Source organism: Syngnathoides biaculeatus, chromosome 12, assembly GCF_019802595.1.
Source record: "Syngnathoides biaculeatus isolate LvHL_M chromosome 12, ASM1980259v1, whole genome shotgun sequence".
Lineage (NCBI taxonomy): Eukaryota > Metazoa > Chordata > Actinopteri > Syngnathiformes > Syngnathidae > Syngnathoides > Syngnathoides biaculeatus.
In genome coordinates, this window is record NC_084651.1 from 25,286,484 (window position 1) to 25,299,873 (window position 13,390).

General features: G+C 44.6%; 1 protein-coding gene across 11 annotated transcripts in view; it reads right to left on the reverse strand.

Annotated features, from left to right (window-relative positions):
* Positions 1-13,390, reverse strand: part of ltbp1 (latent transforming growth factor beta binding protein 1) — a 183,492-nt gene that overhangs the window by 23,180 nt on the left and 146,922 nt on the right. For all 11 annotated transcript variants that reach the window (XM_061836278.1, XM_061836282.1, XM_061836279.1 and 8 more), the window contains one exon: positions 2,452-2,589. In XM_061836278.1, the coding sequence (XP_061692262.1) occupies positions 2,452-2,589 (138 nt within the window). The remainder of the gene's footprint in view (positions 1-2,451; positions 2,590-13,390) is intronic.

The following is a 13,390-nucleotide window of genomic DNA, read 5'->3' on the forward strand; positions in this document are numbered from 1 at the left end:
GAATGTCCTGATTATGGAATCTGACTGAAGAAGCAAATAGTCTATTTTTTTTGAGTTTCGGATTCAAAGAGAGAGAAGCAAATTAGTGTGGGGAGCAAGAGGACAGCTGGCGATCTCCCGCTCACTCTCCTCTGCTTCTTTTTTCCAATCCTTTCTCGTTTCCTCACCGTCTCGATTTATAACATGTCTTCTTCTTCTTTTCCTTTCGGCTTGTCCCGTTAGGGGTCGCCACAGCGTGGCATCTTTTGCCATCTTAGCCTATCTCCTGCATCTTCCTCTCTAACCCCAACAGCCCTCATGTCTTCCCTCACCACATCCATAAACCTTCTCTTTGGTCTTCCTCTCGCTCTTTTGCCTGGCAGCTCCATCCTCAGCATCCTTCTACCAATATACTCACTCTCTCGCCTCTGAACATGTCCAAACCATCGAAGTCTGCTCTCTCGAATCTTGTCTCCAAAACATCCAACTTTGGCTGTCCCTCTAATGAGCTCATTTCTAATCCTATCCAACCTGGTCACTCCGAGCGAGAACCTCACCATCTTCATTTCTGCCACCTCCAGTTCAGTTTCCTGTTGTTTCTTCAGTGCCACCGTCTCTAATCCGTACATCATGGCCGGCCTCACCACTGTTTTGTAAACTTTGCCCTTCATCCTAGCAGACACTCTTCTGTCACATAACACACCAGACACCTTTCGCCAGCTGTTCCAACCTGCTTGGACCCGTTTCTTCACTTCCTGACCACACTCTCCATTGCTCTGTATTGTTGACCCCAAGTATTTGAAGTCGTCGACCCTCGCTATCTCTTCTCCCTGTAGCCTCACTCTTCCCCCTCCACTTTTCTCATTCACGCACATATATTCTGTTTTACTTCGGCTAATCTTCATTCCTCTCCTTTCCAGTGCATGTCTCCATCTTTCCAATTGTTCCTCTGCATGCTCCCTGCTTTCACTGCATATGACAATATCATCTGCGAACATCATGGTCCAAGGGGATTCCAGTCTAACCTCATCTGTCAGCCTATCCATTACCACTGCAAACAGAAAGGGGCTCAGAGCTGATCCCTGATGCAGTCCCACCTCCACCTTAAATTCTTCTGTCACACCTAAGGCACACCTCACCATTGTTCTGCTGCCATCATACATGTCCTGTACTATTTTAACATACTTCTCTGCCACACCAGACTTACGCATGCAGTACCACAGTTCCTCTCTTGGTACTCTGTCATAGGCTTTCTCTAGATCCAAAGACACAATGTAGCTCCTTCTGACCTTCTCTGTACTTTTCCACGAGCATCCTCAAGGCAAATAATGCATCTGTGATACTCTTTCTAGGCATGAAACCATACTGTTGCTCGCAGATACTTACTTCTGTCCTGAGTCTAGCCTCCACTACTCTTTCCCATAACTTCATTGTGTGGCTCATCAACTTTATTCCTCTATAGTTCCCACAGCTCTGAACATCCCCTTTGTTCTTAAAAATGGGAACTAGAACACTTTTCCTCCATTCTTCAGGCATCTTTTCGCCTGCTAGTATTCTGTTGAATAAGTTGGTCAAAAACTCCACAGCCATCTCTCCAAATTGCTTCCATACCTCTACCGGTATGTCATCAGGACCAACTGCCTTTCCATTTTTCATCCTATGTAGTGCCTTTCTGACTTCCCCCTTAATAATCATTTTCTGTTCCTGGTCCTTCACTCTTGCCTCTTCAACTCTTCCTTCTCTCTCATTTTCTTCATTCATCAACTTCTCAAAGTATTCTTTCCATCTATTTAGCACACTACCGGCACCAATCAACACAATTCCATCTCTATCCTTAATCACCCTAACCTTCTGCACATCCTTCCCATCTCTATCCCTCTGTCTGGCCAACCTGTAGAGATTCTTTTGTCCTTCTTTCGTGTCCAAGCTGGTGTACATGTCTTCATATGCCTCTTGTTTAGCCTTTGCCACCTCTACCTTTTGCCCTACATGTAAATGGCTTTTTTGCATTTAAAAAAAACAAATATAAGACTGCTTCCTTGCTTATTTTGTGAGAAAAAGAGTTGCCAAAACACGTATTGTACATCATATCATAACAATATAATTGGAACGGATTATGCTATTTACATGTAGAAAGTGCTTTACTTAGGAAAAATTCCCATTACAATACGACTTCCGGAACAAGTTAATTTTGTAAGTAGAGGTACCTCCGTATCTAATTTCTGTTCAAAGACACAAGCCATACAGAAAACAAAATTTTACGAAGTTGCGGTTCAGACGATCATGTCATCAACCCGTTGTTATGCTCGTCATCGCGGCATATACAGGAAGTCCAATAACATGACATGAATGTGATGTTCCGTTAGTCGAGATTAGAAATGTTTTTTCATGAGCCACGTTTATCTTGGTGAAGGCATTTTGAACACAGTACTTTTGGACGTACAGTTTTAACAACATGATAATGATCATCACCTGTTGGAATAGGCTTACATCTGGCGACCATGACATCATACTCTTGGCCATTCGGACACGTGCAAAGGAAGGAACCATCGGCGTTCATGCACTGAGCTTCTCCACAAACACTACTCAGGAGCTCACACTCATTAACATCTGCAGAGGAGGAAATGTTAAAAAACATGTTAATAAATCCTAGTGTTTCTTTGCTTAGTAAGTTTTATTTACCATTCAAACCCAACTACAGTATAACAAATCAATAGAGCATTATGTACAACATGTAAGATGCAGGATGCAGACAAGGAAAGATGTCAGAGAGTAAAGGCATGGTGCAATGTTGTTGAGTGTGGTGCCTTGCTCAAGAAAAAGCACACTGACAATGATTAGAAAGTAGACAACAGCAAGTAGTGGTAACACATTTAGTTTTAAATTTATTAATTAGCAATAACCAAAGATAGCTGGGATAGGCTCCAACATTCCTGTGACCTTGTGAGGACAAGTGGCTCAGATAATGGATGGATATCGCCGTAATTTCTCGAAAATAATGAGCAAATCTTTACAAAAATATTTTCAAAAAGTTAATAGAGCGCATAATAATGCAGCCCTATGGGGGCACAAACCAGTGCAATCTGTAGGCCGGTCCCAAGCCCGGATAAATGCAGAGGGTTGCGTCAGGAAGGGCATCCGGCGTAAAAACTGTGCCAAACAAATATGAGCGTTCATCTAAAGAATCCCATACCGGATCGGTCGTGGCCCGGGTTAACAACGCCTGCCCCCGGCACTGCTAACCTGCAGGGCGTCGGTGGAAATTCAGCTACTGTGGGTCGAAGACAAAGAAGAGGAGGAAACCGGATCCAGCGTCAGAAGAAAAAGAGGAATGCACAGAGCCTACAACTGAGTGTAGGGACTTTGAATGTTGGGACTATGACAGGAAAAGCACAGGAGTTGGTTGACATGATGATTAGGAGAAAGGTTGATATTCTGTGCATCCAAGAGAGCAGGTGGAAAGGTAGTAAGTCTAGAAGTTTGGGAGCAGGGTTTAAATATTCTACCACGGAGTAGATGGGAAGAGAAATGGAGTAGGGGTTATTTTAAAGGAAGAGCTGGCTAAGAATGTCTTGGAGGTGAAAAGAGTATCAGATCGAGTGATGAGACTAAAATTTGAAATTGAGGGTGTTATGTATAATGTGGTTAGCGGCTATGCACCACAGGGAGGATGTGACCTAGAGTTGAAAGAGAAATTCTGGAAGGAACTAGATGAAGTAGTTCTGAGCATCCCAGACAGCGAGAGAGTTGTGATTGGTGCAGATTGTAATGGACATATTCGTAAAGGAAACAGGGGCGATGAAGAAGTGATGGGTAAGTACGGCATCCAGGAAAGGAACTTTGAAGGGCAGATGGTGGTGGACTTTGCAAAAAGGATGGAGATGGCTGTAGTGAACACTTATTTCCAGAAGAGGGAGGAACATATAGTGACCTACAAGAGCGGAGGTAGAACCACGCAGGTAGATTATATTTTGTGCAGACAATGTAATCTGAAGGAGGTTACTGACTGTAAAGTAGTGGTAGGGGAGAGTGTAGCTCGACAGCATAGGATGGTAGTATGTAGGATGATTCTGGTGGTGGGTAGGAAGATTAAGAAGACAAAGGTAGAGCAGAGAACCATGTGGTGGAAGCTGAAAAAGGAAGAATGTTGTGCGGACTTCCGGAAAGAGGTGAGACAGGCTCTCGATGGACAACCGAAGCTCCCGGAAGACTGGACGACGACAGCCAAGGTGATCAGAGAGACAGGCAGGAGAGTACTTGGTGTGTCATCTGGTAGGAAAGGGGAGAAGGAGACTTGGTGGTGGAACCCCAAAATACAGGGAGTCATACAAGGAAAGAGATTAGCGAAGAAGAAGTGGGATACTGAGAGGACTGAGGAGAGGCGAAAGGAGTACATCGAGATGCGACGTAGGGCAAAGGTAGAGGTGGCAAAGGCTAAACAAGAGGCATATGAAGACATGTACACCAGGTTGGACACGAAAGAAGGAGAAAAGGATCTCTACAGGTTGGCCAGACAGAGGGATAGAGATGGGAAGGATGTGCAGCAGGTCAGGGTGATTAAGGATAGAGATGGAAATGTGTTGACTGGTCCCGGTAGTGTACTAAATAGATGGAAAGAATACTTTGAGAAGTTGATGAATGAAGAAAATGAGAGAGAAGGAAGAGTTGAAGAGGCAAGAGTGAAGGACCAGGAACAGGAAATGATTACTAAGGGGGAAGTCAGAAAGGCACTACATAGGATGAAAAATGGAAAGGCAGTTGGTCCTGATGACATACCGGTAGAGGTATGGAAGCAATTTGGAGAGATGGCTGTGGAGTTTTTGACCAACTTATTCAACAGAATACTAGCAGGCGAAAAGATGCCTGAAGAATGGAGGAAAAGTGTTCTAGTTCCCATTTTTAAGAACAAAGGGGATGTTCAGAGCTGTGGGAACTATAGAGGAATAAAGTTGATGAGCCACACAATGAAGTTATGGGAAAGAGTAGTGGAGGCTAGACTCAGGACAGAAGTAAGTATCTGCGAGCAACAGTATGGTTTCATGCCTAGAAAGAGTATCACAGATGCATTATTTGCCTTGAGGATGCTCGTGGAAAAGTACAGAGAAGGTCAGAAGGAGCTACATTGTGTCTTTGTGGATCTAGAGAAAGCCTATGACAGAGTACCAAGAGAGGAACTGTGGTACTGCATGCGTAAGTCTGGTGTGGCAGAGAAGTATGTTAAAATAGTACAGGACATGTATGATGGCAGCAGAACAATGGTGAGGTGTGCCTTAGGTGTGACAGAGGAATTTAAGGTGGAGGTGGGACTGCATCAGGGATCAGCTCTGAGCCCCTTCCTGTTTGCAGTGGTAATGGATAGGCTGACAGATGAGGTTAGACTGGAATCCCCTTGGACCATGATGTTCGCAGATGATATTGTCATATGCAGTGAAAGCAGGGAGCATGCAGAGGAACAATTGGAAAGATGGAGACATGCACTGGAAAGGAGAGGAATGAAGATTAGCCGAAGTAAAACAGAATATATGTGCGTGAATGAGAAAAGTGGAGGGGGAAGAGTGAGGCTACAGGGAGAAGAGATAGCGAGGGTCGACGACTTCAAATACTTGGGGTCAACAATACAGAGCAATGGAGAGTGTGGTCAGGAAGTGAAGAAACGGGTCCAAGCAGGTTGGAACAGCTGGCGAAAGGTGTCTGGTGTGTTATGTGACAGAAGAGTGTCTGCTAGGATGAAGGGCAAAGTTTACAAAACAGTGGTGAGGCCGGCCATGATGTACGGATTAGAGACGGTGGCACTGAAGAAACAACAGGAAACTGAACTGGAGGTGGCAGAAATGAAGATGGTGAGGTTCTCGCTCGGAGTGACCAGGTTGGATAGGATTAGAAATGAGCTCATTAGAGGGACAGCCAAAGTTGGATGTTTTGGAGACAAGATTCGAGAGAGCAGACTTCGATGGTTTGGACATGTTCAGAGGCGAGAGAGTGAGTATATTGGTAGAAGGATGCTGAGGATGGAGCTGCCAGGCAAAAGAGTGAGAGGAAGACCAAAGAGAAGGTTTATGGATGTGGTGAGGGAAGACATGAGGGCTGTTGGGGTTAGAGAGGAAGATGCAGGAGATAGGCTAAGATGGCAAAAGATGACACGCTGTGGCGACCCCTAACGGGACAAGCCGAAAGGAAAAGAAGAAGAAGAATAGAGCGCATAATATTTAGGTATGGATGAAAAACAAAACATACAATCACATTGTATAGTCATATACAGGTACATAGAGTGGTAAAAAAATGTATGCATATACATTTCGATATAATATTTTATGTCTTATGTTACACATTTATATATATTGCGCCCCCAACCTCAACTCTCAGACCTCCTTTGGGAGCTTGCATTTTACGATCGTTAGCGTAGCATGTTTGTTGCTACTGCAACACAGATCAGAAGTGACTCCCTGTGAGTTTTAACTTAAACTAAGACACAAAATGTCGACGACAATGGCTAGTTGTGCAGCTGCTTTTAAAAGAAATGTGTCATCAATTGTGCCAAGGATGCTGCAAACCCAGAAGTTGTGCGGCAGTCTGAAACGATGACTTCAGGTGGGTATCAAAACAACGTGAGCTCAAACTACGTAATACAAGCGTCATGGGCACATAGAAAAAGGGAGAGTGCACACATTTGAAATGGTCACTTTTTTTTTTTAATGTGCCAATTACCACCTGATGTCATAGTGAAAGCCGCTAGCGATTGGAGCTGAATGCTGTCCAGGAGATGGCGATGGCGATGGGGTCGCCGCCTTCTCACGTTGCTGTGCAGGAGGTGGCGATGGGGTCGCCGCCTTCTCCCGTTCCTGTCCAGGAGGTGGCGATGGCGATGGGGTCGCCGCCTTCTCACGTTCCTGTCCAGGAGGTGGCGATAGCGATGGGGTCGCCGCCTTCTCACGTTCCTGTCCGACAAGAGCTGGGGAGTTTCGATGAGCCACCCCGGAGCTGGAGAGACTTCGGGATGGCTGTGATGGTAATGGTGGCGGTCATGGCTCTGGTCCTTCTCTCCATCATCCTATTCGCTCCAGATGGCTCCCAGCCGCTTCATGACCTGGCCTCGTTGGTGACCAATCCACGGCTGCCTACTGACCAAGCCTCGGTGGCGACCAATCCCTGGTCGTCTGGCAACTACGGCGTGGGAGGTTCTTGTCCAGAGCAGTGGCCTGCCTCGTTCTGGTGCCTGCTTCGCCGTTTGGTTCCTCACAGAGGTCGTCCGCCTGAATCGCACCTTGGGGACCCTGGTGCTTGGCGTCCGGGTCGTCCTCCTGGCCTGGATGGTCACCAGACTGGGGTTCGGGGGGGGGGCGTGCCCTCCTCCGGACACCTCTTCAGCCCACCCCTGCCTGTGTTAATTATTGTCTGTGTTTTTTCGTTTCGGCACGTCTGGGAGCCGTGCCTTTGAGGGGAGGTACTGTCATAATCCTGCCGCTCCAGGGGGTGCCCGCGCGGGTGCGCTGATTGGGAGGTGCACACCTGCGTCTCATGCAGCCTGATTATGCTGTGGATTTATATGACAACTGGCCGGCGCCAGTTCGTTGATCTTCATGTCCCGTTTGTGTGCTCCGGTATCCCTGATCGAACCTGTGTGTACTGACCTTCGCCCTTTCTCCGACCACCCTTGTAAGCCTGACTCCTTTGATACTTCTGCCTGCTTTGATTGTTCCCCTGTGTACCGACTCCTGCCTGCCCACTCACCTGCTCTCTTCGACCGACGTCCCAACTACCGCTGCTGCACCGGACTGCCTGCTCGAACACCGACCTCAGCATATATTAAACGTTTCTCCTTGAACTACCTGGCATCGTCCGAGTCCTGCATTTGGGTCCTACTCTCGTTCCGATGCTACGTGATAGATGGAATCCAAGAGGCACTGAAACTGTACCAAGTCATCAATGATGAGTTCCACACCGATGCACGAAAGTTAGCTTCTATGGATCTTTTTTGGATTGGAGATGAGTCAGATGCTTCTTTTGAAGTCTTGGGCAAGAATGTGTAATGTAGTGGATAAACTGCACTATGCACAAATATTTAATGCAAAAAAAAAAATGTTCAAGTTAAACAGTGTTAAATAGTTTATATTTTTAAGACTAACATGTGTTACCAACAGTATTAATAAAATGTTATACCATTTTAGTTGGTTGAGGGATAATACAGTCCCTGTAATTGTCAGAACAGAATAATAATAATAATAATAACAGAATAATCCTTTGGCCTCTCCTGAGATTATATTACCGCTACATCAGCACATTATTTTTATTGGTTGTTAAATGGGCAGTTTTTTGAAAAACAATACAAGTACAAATCTAACAAAATATTAATTCAGATCATTTCTAATATTTTGAGCATAATGGTAGCAGCAAATTGGTGGTGCACATTGTACATTGGTAGAAGGGTTTTCCAGATTTTTTAGGTCAACTTTGGGGGTCAGAATGCTGTAGCTCGGGTTCTGACTAGAACATGGTGAAGCAGCATTTAGCTATTATACTGCACATAAATGGAATAAGTTGCCAACAGGGTTGATGTCAGCCCCAAGTGTGAATGTTTTTAAATCCAGGTTGAATATTCTTCTTTTTTCCTATGGGTTTTAGAGTATTTCCACATTTTTATATTTCTTGCACTTTTTTAAAAATTGTTTTTCCCCTGTTTTAAATATTTTATTTATTTGTATTCCAATGCTTTTAATCATTTAAAGCACACTGAGTTACCTTAGGTAAGAAATGCGCTATATAAATAAATTTGCTTTGCATTTGCATTGCTTTTGCGGTGGCACGACTGGTTAGAGTGTTCTGAGGACTGGGGTTCAAAACCTGGCCCCGTCCGTGTAGAGCAGGGGTGGTCAATGCGTCGATCGCGATCGACTCGCAGTTTCGGTTGCGACAGCGTGCCAAGAAAAAAAAAAAAAAAAAGCCATATTTTTTTCTTAACTTTTGCTCACCGCACATGTGCAAACAATGACAGTACAGGATAACATGGTGTCACTGTGTTCCCCTAGTTTAAGTTCTCACTTAATAAATCTTAACAAACATGAGTATGGATGCTGTAGTAAAGAAGATAAAAAACGTATCACTTTCATACGGAATGGGAGGCGGACAACTTTTTCACAATGTCATTTTCGAAGTGCGTTTGCCTCATCTGCCAGTGTAGTGAAATGTGGAGTGGCATTTTCGAACTGTTTATAGAAAATAAGACACCGACATTCCGCCAAAAAGCAAGCTGAGAATGAAAAAAGTGAACGAACTAAAATCCCAACTGGCCGCACAGTGACTTTTCACACAATATAGTTCAACAGCGAAAGTCACCACCGAAGCATTGTTCCGGGTTTGTTTGATCGCGAGAGGCTGGATGCTTTAGAAGTAGATCTTGGGGTAAAAACGTCTGGGGCACCCATGGTGTAGAGTTTGCATGTTCTCCCTGTGGCTGTGTGGGTTTTCTCCGGGCACTCCTATTTCCTCCCATATCCCATTTCCCAAAAACATGCATTAACTACCACGGAGTAGATAGGAAGAGAAATGGAGTAGGGGTTATTTTAAAGGAAGAGCTGGCTAAGAATGTCTTGGAGGTGAAAAGAGTATCAGATCGAGTGATCAGACTAAAATTTGAAATTGAGGGTGTTATGTATAATGTTGTTAGCGGCTATGCCCCACAGGTAGGATGTGACTTAGAATTGAAAGAGAAATTCTGGAAGGAACTGGATGAAGTAGTTCTGAGCATCCCAGACAGCGAGAGAGTTGTGATTGGTGCAGATTGTAATGGACATATTGGTAAAGGAAACATGGGCGATGAGGAAGTGATGGGTAACTACGGCATCCAGGAAAGAAAGATGGCGGTGGACTTTGCAAAAAGGATGGAGATGGCTGTAGTGAACACTTATTTCCAGAAGAGGGAGGAACATATAGTGACCTACAAGAGCGAAGGTAGAAGCACGCAGGTGGATTATATTTTGCGCAGACAATGTAATCTGAAGGAGATTACTGACTGTTAAGCAGTGGTAGGGGAGAGTGGAGCTGGACAGCATAGGATGGTGGTGTGTAGGATGACTCTGATGATGGGTAGGAAGATTAAGAAGACAAAGGTAGAGCAGAGAACCATGTGATGGAAGCTGAGAAAGGAAGAATGTTGTGCGGCCTTTCGGAAAGAGGTGAGACAGGCTCTCGATGGACAGTAGAAGCTCCTGGAAGACTGGACTACGACAGCCAAGGAAATCAGAGAGACAGGCAGGAGAGTACTTGGAGTGTCTTCTGGTAGGAAAGGGGAGAAGGAGACTTGGTGGTGGAATCCCAAAATACAGGGAGTCATACAAAGAAAGAGAAGCGAAGAAGAAGTGGGACACTGAGAGGACTGAGGAGAAGCGAAAGGAGTACATCGAAGTGCGACGTAGGGTAAAGGTAGAGGTGGCAAAGGCTAAACATGAGGCATATGAAGACACGTACACCAGGTTGGACACGAAAGAAGGAGAAAAGGATATCTATAGGTTGGCCAGACAGAGGGATAGAGATGGGAAGGAGGTGCAGCAGGTAAGGGTGATTAAGGATAGAGATGAAAATGTGTTGACTGGTGCCAGTAGTGTGCTAAATAGATGGAAAGAATACTTTGAGAAGTTGAATGAAGAAAATGAGAGAGAAGAAAGAGTTGAAGAGGCAAGTGTGAAGGACCAGGAAGTGGCATTGATTACTAAGGGGGAAGTCAGAAAGACACACAAAGGATGAAAAATGGAAAGGCAGTTGGTCCTGATGACATACCAGTGGAGATATGGAAGCAATATGGAGAGATGGCTGTGGAGTTTTTGACCAACTTATTCAACAGAATACTAGCGGGCGAAAAGATGCCTGAAGAATGGAGGAAAAGTGTTCTAGTTCCCATTTTTAAGAACAAAGGCCATGTTCAGAGCTGTGGGAATTATAGAGGAATAAAGTTGATGATCCACACAATGAAGTTATGGGAAAGAGTAGTGGAGGCTAGACTCAGGACAGAAGTATCTGCGAGCAACAGTATGGTTTCATGCCTAGAAAGAGTACCACAGATGCATTATTTGCCTTGAGGATGCTAGTGGAAAAGTACAGAGAAGGTTAGAAGGAGCTACATTGTGTCTTTGTGGATCTAGAGAAAGCCTATGACAGAGTACCAAGAGAGTAACTGTGGTACTGCATGCGTAACTCTGGTGTGGCAGAGAAGTATGTTAAAATAGTACAGGACATGTATGATGGCAGCAGAACAATGGTGAGGTGTGCCTTAGGTGTGACAGAAGAATTTAAGGTTGAGGTGGGGCTGCACCAGGGATCAGCTTTGAGCCCCTTCCTGTTTGCAGTGGTAATGGATAGGCTGACGGATGAGGTTAGACTGGAATCCCCTTGAACTATGATGTTCGCAGGTGATATTGTGATATGCAGTGAAAGCAAGGAGCATGGAGAGGAACAATTAGAAAGATGGAGACATGCACTGGAAAGGAGAGGACTGAAGATTAGCCGAAGTAAAACAGAATATATGTGCGTGAATGAGAAAGGTGGAAGAGATAGCGAGGGTGGAGGACTTCAAATATTTAGGGTCAACAAACCAGAGCAATGGTGAGTGTGGTAAGGAAGTGAAGAAATGGGTCCAAGCAGGTTGGAACAGCTGGCGCAAGGTGTCTGGTGTGTTATGTGATAGAAGAGTCTCTGCTAAGATGAAGGGCAAAGTTTACAAAACAGTGGTGAGGCCAGCCATAATGTACAGATTAGAGACGGTGGCACTGAAGAAACAACAGGAAGCAGAACTGGAGGTAGTAGAAATGAAGATGTTGAGATTCTCGGTCGGAGTGAGCAGATTGGATAGGATTAGAAATGAGCTCATTAAAGGGACAGCCAAAGTTGGATGTTTTGGAGACAAGATATGAGAGAGCAGACTTCGTTGGTTTGGACATGTTCAGAGGCGAGAGAGTGAATATATTGGTCGAAGGGTGCTGAGGATGGAAATGCCAGGCAAAAGAGTGTGAGGAAGACCAAAGAGAAGGTTTATGGATGTGGTGAGGGAAGACATGAGGGCAGTTGGGGTTAGAGAGAGGAAGATGCAGGAGATAGGCAGATGGAAAAAGATGAGCTGTGGCGACTCCTAACCGTAAAGCCGAAAGGAAAAGAAGAAGAAGAACTGGAATGCAAATGCGAATAGTTGTTTTTATGTGCCCTGCGATTGGTTGGAAAACAGTTTAATGATTGTAGCCCGCCTCCTGCCCTAAGATAGCTGGGATAGGCTCCACCACTTCACAACCCTTGTGAGAATAAGTGACTCAGATAATGGATAATACTTCAAAGTCAGTGTTACTAAGTTCGCCAACCTTGATTGAGTCAGCTACAGTTTATTTTCCTGCGTGTTTTTGACAGATTCATCCTCATGACTGAGCAGACCTAGAATTCTCTAATTAAATTGCATGTTTGAATTGAATGTACTGCAGGATATTTGAGAAGGAAATGTTGAAAGAGGTTTTACTGGTTGTACAGAGGTAAGCCACAAGAAGAATATGAAAGCCTGTAATAAGTTTAAGTGGACAATGAGGGGAGGGAAAATAATATAAAACTTAAGTGTCAAAAAGACCATAGAGAGAGAGAGGAAGGAAGGCAGCTAGACAAGAAGCATTCTAAGTGGTTAGGGGTAAACCACCACTGCACAATTCTGTGCTTGTTTGCAAATGAGTCCATCTATCCTTGCAGGATTGCAGTGAAGGCTTGGCAGTGAATGAGGGAGCTTGCTGGACCAAATTTCAGGGCAACTGAGCAGGAATGCCAGATGACAGATGGGAAGTTTGTGTGCATAAAACACATTGCATGGAATTCAAGAATTGTGGTGAATATGGTGAAGAAATTGAAAAAAGAAAAAGAAACTGGCATAGCATAAGCATGAGGTTTCTACGTGCCGAGAACAAAATCGTAGCAACATGTTTCCAATTAGCTTGGGAAAAGCTGCAACATCCATAACCTTCTACACAAAGGTGTAATTTTTAAGCAAGCTGAATAAGAAGCAGTAAATGGTGTGTGCTCTAAAGCAATATAAAAACATAGAGTACTACACAAAAGTTGGTGTGCCCGAACCTGGTCAAGTTGGAAGTAGGATTTCTTTAATAGTTCACGAAGCCGGAGAAGGCGATGATTAGTGATGTAATGACGTGGTTATCAGGGATGCTAGCTAGCTAGCTACTGTTGCTAAACAGTGCAGAGTCCTCTAGCTAGCTACGCAACACAATCTTGTTCAGTCTTGTGTGCACTACTGGACATAATATGACATGACAAATCAGCCACGGAGGCGATGATTAGTGATTTATAGGAGTAGTGTAGCCACATTAGAGATAGCCACACCCACAAAGACCCTTAGAGTTGCTGGCGTAACCTTGTCACAAAACACATAAAAATAAAC